Genomic DNA, 7,388 nt, shown 5'->3' with positions numbered 1-7,388 from the left:
ATGTGGGACGCGGCCTCAGCATGGCCAGAGAAGTGGTGAGTCTGTGCACGCCCGGGATCCAAACCTGGGCCGCCAGCAACGGAGCGCGCGCACTTAACCGCTAAGCCACAGGGCCGGCCCTGGGAGGATTCTATACGCGTTCAAGTTGGAGGAGCGTGTTCTAGAACAAAAGTGTTAATAATGTGGAGGTCAACTGGCAGTATTCTAGAACCCAGCCTATAAAGTAGTGAGTAGGCCGTTGTCATTCTGGAACCTGGACCCTTATCATCAAAGATGGACTGTTGGTACCCAGAACCCTCGAGTCAGCATTGAGGATGGCTGGTCGTGGGTTGTGAGATTTAAGGCTGGATCATCAGCGTTCTAGATTCCTTTCTGGGTGAAATTGAAGAACAGCCCATGTTCTAGAACCTTGGATATCGTCTAGACCGTCACCAGTGTTACTGATTCTAGAGCCCTGGTTTTACAGAATAGAGGATGGATAGTAGCATTTCAGAACCACAATGGGAGAGTCGATGATGGACCATGAACTTTCTAGAATCATGGCGTTAAGTGGGTGTCCATTAGTGTCCTTGAACCATGGCCTGTAGCACGCTGGAGGCGCAACCTCTGAGAGGTGGTTGCTCATTCAAGGTTCTAGACTGGGTTGTCAAATTAGGGCCAAAGAATCAGGATCGGTGTCGTCCCAGGTCAGATAGGATAGAAAGTGGATGGAGCGTTTGGAAGGTGGACGGTGGGGACAATATCATCTCTTCGGGGGCAGAATAACCTTGTGGTTGGCCTTTGGAATTGAATTGCCCAGACCTGAATTCCAGCTCTAGCACTAACCAGGTGAGTCGGATAATAGCCCCCAACTTCAGCTTTGTCATCTGTAGAATGGGTTTTTGTCAAGATGGAGGAAAACAATTCATTTGTTTTCATGATTTAGCTCCTGTCACCCATAGCAGGAGACCCCAAGAGGCTTGGTGGAGGTCCAAGAGAGAGCAAGAAAAGAAGAGAGACAGGACAACAAAAATGGATAAAGAGGAACATCAAAACCCGGAGTGACTTAGAATCATTACCAGGGCCCGCCAAGCCTGGGGTTTGGGGGGAGGGCAGGAACCAGAGTATCAGGCACACACATGTGCCTTGAGATGCCGACTAGTGCATCCCAGCCTCCTCGCTGTTGTCTGGTGAGCTTTGGAATGGTGGCCATGAACCTTCCAAAAATGGCCTGCCAGTTGTCGCGTGGGTTTGTACGTCTGCCTTTTGCTGGGAGCAGGCCGTAGGTTTCGTCACCTTCTCAAAGTGCATCTTGGCCCTTCCAGAAGCAGAGTGTCCCGGCCAAGAACTTGGCCCCGTGAGACGATGCAGAAAAGACAGACCTACTAGGGAAGTGTTGGCGGTGGGACCCGGGGAGAGAGAAGTTGGCCCAGGACGCTGCTGGTTCCTCTTGAGGGCTCCTCACCCCTGGCTGGAGGTGTCAGATCTTGTCTGGAAACTGATGGAAACGCCCCCCCTCCCCCATCGCACAGGGGTGGGCCCCTGAGGCTCTGGAGGAGAGGGAGTGGATTTGTGGCACAATACATTTGAGCCACGCTTATTCCCAGAGCGGAAGGTTGAACGCAGGCCAAGGATTCTGTGATAATGAAACCCGGAAAGGGATATTTAGCTAATCATTGTTCTCATCTGGAGGACAGAGGGACATTCATGGTTCTGGGGCAGGAGAACCACAGGGCCTCGGTCATTGGTACAGCGCTTAGTCTGTGCCCGACGCTGTTCTCAGTCTGTGTGCAGATTGGCTCCTAAAGGCCTCGGGCCCTGGGATGTAGCTCTGTGATCGCCCCCGTTTTACAGATGAGAAGACTGAGAGGTAGCAGAGCTGGATTGGAACCCAGGCAGCCTGCTGCCAAGGGCCAGGCAGGGCCATGACCTACCCCAGAACCAGGAGGCGGGTTCTGGGGTGCGAGTGAAGGGAGCATTCCAGGATCAGGGGCTCAGAGAGATTCTGTTGAAACTTAGCAGATGTGGGAGTGAGGGGAGCAGATAGAGGCCAAAGTTCCAGAGCATGGGGACATCTTGGTTGAGTTTAAGTAGGTGTTGGAGTTCATAGACCACCTGTCAGACGGGCTTGGGAGATGGGTGAGTGGTGGTCTCCAGTTCTGGCTCCAGCCTTCCAGGTTAACAATTAGACCACAGAATTGGGGGTCTTGGGTTGAATGTGTGGGGGGGTCTAAGGGTTCCCAGACTGGAGTGTGTCGTCAGCTTATCTGCCATGGCCTTGAGATGCCCAACACTTCAGCCTGTCCCAAGAGAGAAGCTCAGATGGGGTGTGTCCACACCTGCCTCAAGAAGGATTCAAAGTTGAGACTCAGACATCAGCCCAATTGGGAACTTTCTGGAACTGATAACTTGCCAGCCAGCTGCTTGGACACCATTCCACCCACCTGTCTCTTCTCTCTCTTCCAGCCAAAAGGACTTTTTCAATATACATTGGAAGTGAGGGGGGGCAGGCAGTGTTTGTAGCAGTTGCTGCCTGTCTCCAAGGTCCCGGAACCTTCTAGAACACCACTATTAGACCTGTTTGCAGTAATGAAGATGTTATATATTTGCCCTGTCCATTAGGGTAGCCACTGGCTACCTGTGAATACTGAGCTCTTGAAATGTGGCTAGTGTGACTGAGGCACCAAATTTTTAATTTCACTTAAATTAAATAGCCACATGTGGCTCCTGGCTCCTGGCATATTGAACAGTGCAGTTCTAGAACTTTCCAGAAAATTTTTTTGTTTTTTTCAGACATTGAGGTCCCAACAAAACGTCCACCAAAACAGAAAAGGGTAGAATCACCCTGTTGAAGGGGAAGTGGGGGTCCAGATGCTTGCCTCAGGCTTGTCTGTGACCCCTGCCCCCCCAACCAAGCAAAGGGTTCTAGATCTGATGGTTCTAGGTAGAGCGAGGCTTTAGCGTCTGTGTGCCTTGTGTGCCGTGTGTGTGCGCGCCCCCTGAGTTCACACACCTCTCCTGAGCCCTTTTTCCTTTTTTAAAAAGCACCTTTTGACTTTGGCAGTGACGTTTATTTCTCTGGGGAGGGGAGTTATATACAGCAGTGACCCGGATGCCCGGGAGCCCCTCACCCCCACCAGGGGCTCGGGTGGGGGAAGGAGGCGTTGGCAGAAGGCACACAGTGGCAGTGGCCCGGAGGAGGCCAGGAATTACGGGAGGGGGTGTAGTGTATCCTGGGAGACCCAGATGGGGAAACTGAGGCTTGGCGAAGGCAGCTGGTCCCGAGAGCTCGTGTTGGTTGCTCCTCTCACGCCCAGGCTACAGGAGGACGCAGGGGCAGCCCCTGTCCTTCTTCCTGGGGGCACTGGGCGGGCTGGGCGGGAGCTCTTGTTCTTGGTACTTCCTGTGGGAGGAGGGTGGTGAGTTTGGGCTGCGGGGGCTGGGGACAAGGACGATGGGAAGGGGGCTCCGCTCACCGGACGGCCCGCACCAGCTGCTCGAAGGCTTCGTCCACGTTGAGGCGCAGTTTGGCCGAGGCCTCGAAGTAGGCCATGTGGTGGGAGGCGCTGAAGGCAGAGGCTTCAGATCGGGGGACCTGGGGTCGGGGTGGGGGACATGGGGAGAAGTCAGGTCCCTGCATTCAGGGCGGGTCCTGGCTAGGGGAGGCAGAAAGACACACTGTCACACACCTCTAATGGGGGTTACATACTGGGGGGCTCAAGTGAAGAGGAAAAGTTCCAGCGAGACCACGGGGGAGATGCCGAAGGGGCTCAGCACCATCTAAGTAGGGAGTCAGGGAAGGTTCTATAGACGTTTGCTCTTCTGAGCCATTAGATCATTTAACTGTGAGTTCGTGGGGCAGAGAAGTGAGCGTGTTCCCAGCAGAAGCCTGAGCAAAGCTCTGAGGGCTGGAAATCCCCAAAGGCTTGATCTAAAAGATGAGTTCTGGGTGGAAATCAGGCAGTCTGTGTATACAGGGAAGTCATGAGGGCAGAGAAAGGAAGGGACAAGACCATGCTGGGCATCAAGCGCCAGGTGGGAGAGCTGGAGTTTTCTCCCAGGGGTGCTGGGGAGCCATGCGAGGGCTGGGAGCAGGGGAGGGGCAGCTCGGGGTGGGGGGGGGGAGTGGGAGGTTGACTGGAGAGAAGAAACAGGAGGCTGGGGCAAGGGTCCAGGTGGGAACAAGAGGCAGGGACAGGGCAGAGAGTTGGGGCTGGTTGACCTGGGGAGGCGGGGAGGTGTCCTTCTTTCTATCCAGCCATCTCTCCTGTGGACTCCTGTCTGCAATGCTGGGGACTCAGGAGGTCCCCCTTGGGGGCAACACATCTAGTGAGGTGTGTGACAATGGAGGGAGCAGGACTGAGGAGCCAGAGGGAGATGCTGATGTGAGGAGATGCAGGAGGTGTCCCGACCAAGATGGGGTCCCTGGGGGCTCCCAGACCTGGCGCTGTGTCTCCAGATCTGCCTTGTTTCCGACCAACACGATGGGGAAGTCGTCGCGGTCCTTGACTCGGAGGATCTGCGTGAAGAGCTTGCCTACCTCGTTAAAACTGTGGATTGGAAGCCGGAGGCATGAGGTCCAGCCAGCCACTCGGACCCGGTCCCCCCTGCTCTGCCATGGCAACCCCTCTCACCTCTGCCGGTCGTTAATGGCAAACACCAGCAGGAAGCCGTGGCCGGCGCGCATGTACTGTTCCCGCATGGCACCGAACTCCTCCTGGCCCGCAGTGTCCAGGACTGCAGAGAGGGGGAGAGGGGCCGTGGTGGGGACGAGGTTCCCCTTAGCTACCTCCGAGAGCCCTCAGTCCCGCCACCATCCCCCCATCCACTCCCTGCCGCCCTCACTGTCCAGCCGGGCCGGGACGCCATCCACGGTGCAGATCTTCGTGTAGGAGTCTTCAATGGTGGGGTCGTAGTCAGACACGAAGTAGGACTGGGGGGGGTGGGGAGAGGACACTGTTACTGCAGCGCCCCAGCAGGGATGATGGAGCCCTGCCCCTGGGCCCCGCCTTTCTCTGCCCCTCTCTCTGGGTCTCTGTCCCTCCCCAGTCTCCTCTCTCTGAGTCTCTCCTGGTCCTCTCCCTCTCTCTGGTATAAAGTACATCTCCCACATTGTGCTTACGTCCTGGCTGTGTGACATTGAACAAATCGCTTTCCCTCTCTGAACTTCAGTTTCCTCATTTGGAAAATGAGGATAAAAATAGCACTACACTTAATCCAGTGTTTGTGAGATTCAGGGAAAATCCCTGTTAAGCATTTAAATATCGTCTGGACATATTAGGTGCTCAGTTATTGGGAGACGCTGTTGTCCAGAATGTCTCCCCGTCTCTCTCTCTCCCTCCTCTTTCTCTTCCCTTTTTTTCTTTTCCTCCTCCTCCTTCTCCCTCCCCCCTTCTTTTTCCTCAGGCGGCTTCCAGTGTCTCCTCCCAGGGGAAGGTCCCGGTTCCAATCCCGCTGCCGAGACGCTGCCCCGCCTGCAGGCCGGGCCCCTCCCTTCCTGCCTGCGTCCCGCCCGCCTCCAGTGAGGCCTCTGGCCAGCTTTGGGTCTGCCCCTGGGTGCAAGGGGCCCAGGGCCAGGGCCTTTCTCAGCACAGGCAGGGGCTCCCATGCAGGCACTGGCTGGGGTCTCTGGAGGGGCCTGGGGCCCAGGGGCTTCTGCGGTAGCATCTCGGGAGCAGACACCGTTCTAGAGTTTCTCCGAGGTGGGAGGGTTTTCCTTGGGAATGGGGTGGAGGTTTCCTGAGCAGGGGTGGATTTTCAGGAGAGAAGGGGTGATCTGGCAGGTGAGGGTCTGAGGGCTGCATCCTGTCTGTTAGGGGGGCACTTGGTGAGGGCTTGTCCTGGAGAGAGAGTGCAGGGACCAGGCCCTGGGGGGATTAGAGGCGTGTCTTCAGAGCACATGGGGAAAAGTTCAGGGGTGAGAACTGGGAGAGAGCCCCAAGGTGGCTTGGGTGCATTGGGGACGTTTGTTATAGAATATAGGTGTGTGTCTGGAGAGTCTTAGAGACCCTGAGACGCATTTACGGGATCAGAGAAACTCCCAAGGAGCGGGTCTTTCTGGAGGTGTCAAGAATCTGGGGGCTAACTAGGGTTTCTGAGAGGGGCTCAGGGAGCCGGAGTGGAGGAAAACTCAAGATGGAGGAGTGGTTGGTTTTCCTTGGGGGAGAATGGAGGTCTGGGTCTTGGGGGATGGGGCATCCCCAGGACTTGGGATCTTAGAGTTCTCTGAAATGGCCCAGGGGCAGGATCTTTGAAATCTCTTGGGTTTGAGAGTGCCTCTCTCAGGACTGGGTGGTCCCAGATAGGTCTCAGGGGCAAAGTCTGGGTATAAATTCTAGATTCTGGGGGAGGTCCCTGAAGGGGCTAAGCACCCAGACTGGGGGACTCTCAAGGGTGTTGGGCACAGGTGTTCTCCCAGTTAGGCTCTGAGTGGCTCAGAGGGGAAGCTGGGGTCTTGGATTTGGGGGAGATGGGGATCAGGGTGGGGGGAGGTGGCACCTAGGGGCATGGGGGCCCATGAGAGTGCTTAGGGTCTGAATGGGGTCACTCTTCTAGATTTCGGGTGCTCGCAGGAGGCGCTCAGGGTCAGGTCAGCAGTGAAGCGGGGTCTTGGGTATTGAGGGGAGGGATGGTGGGTCTCAGGATACAAGTATACGACGAAGGTCTCTCGTGTAGGAGGTGGAGGCCCAGGGTCACAATCTGAAGGGACTTTTTAAGATTAGAGGGCCTCACGGGAGGGTCTCAGTGATGGGTCGAGGGGAACTCGGGGTCTCAGGGATCTCCCAAAGGGCTCAGTTCTGACTCCCGCGGGCACCCCCCCGGGTGAGGGCCCACTACCTGGATGAACTGGATGGTCAGCGCGCTCTTGCCCACGCCGCCGCCGCCCACGACCACCAGCTTGTGTGTCTCGCTGGGTGGGGGGTCCCCGGGCCCCGGCCCCCCGCCCCGGGGCCGCCCCCGCCCCGTCCCGGACGCCGCCCCGCTGCTCATGTCGCCACTGCTGCCGCCGCCGCCGCTACCGCCTGGGGGAGCCGGGCGGGGCCTAGGGGCGGGCCACGCTAATAAGGCTACTGCATAATCATGAGCTCCGGCAAGAGGGGCTCGAGTCTCGGGACACTTAAGGAGGAGGCAAGGCCAGGGAAAGGGAGGAGCTATGCTAATAAGGGCAGGAGAGCTGCGGTCGCTGCAGAGGGGAATTCCGAATGGGGGCGGGGATATGCTAATGAGAGAACTGTGCTCACCCCGAGCGGCGCCACGCGCCCTGGCCTGGCGGGACGTCTAGGGGCGGGTCTATGCTAATAAGGGCTCTCATTCTTTCGGCAGACCGGTCTGGAAGATCGTTCGGGGTGGGGCTATGCAAATGAGAAGCCTGCGATGCAGCTTCGCAGGGCAACATCCCGGAGGCCGAG

General features: G+C 57.0%; 1 protein-coding gene across 1 annotated transcript; it reads right to left on the bottom strand.

The window, feature by feature from the left end:
• Window positions 1-3,028: 3,028 nt before the first annotated feature.
• Window positions 3,029-6,984, bottom strand: RRAS (RAS related). The gene is made up of 6 exons (XM_004440286.3): window positions 6,817-6,984; window positions 4,825-4,912; window positions 4,614-4,716; window positions 4,421-4,529; window positions 3,456-3,574; window positions 3,029-3,382 (listed from the first exon to the last, which is right to left on the bottom strand). The coding sequence occupies exons 1-6, from the start codon at window positions 6,967-6,969 to the stop codon at window positions 3,298-3,300; spliced, it is 657 nt and encodes a 218-aa protein (XP_004440343.1). The 5' UTR covers window positions 6,970-6,984; the 3' UTR covers window positions 3,029-3,297.
• Between the last annotated feature and the right edge of the window lie 404 nt (window positions 6,985-7,388).

This window comes from Ceratotherium simum, chromosome 33 (assembly GCF_057802395.1).
Source record: "Ceratotherium simum simum isolate JZ-2026a chromosome 33, ASM5780239v1, whole genome shotgun sequence".
NCBI classification, from domain to species: Eukaryota; Metazoa; Chordata; class Mammalia; order Perissodactyla; family Rhinocerotidae; genus Ceratotherium; species Ceratotherium simum.
This window is presented reverse-complemented; position numbering and strand designations above follow the sequence as displayed.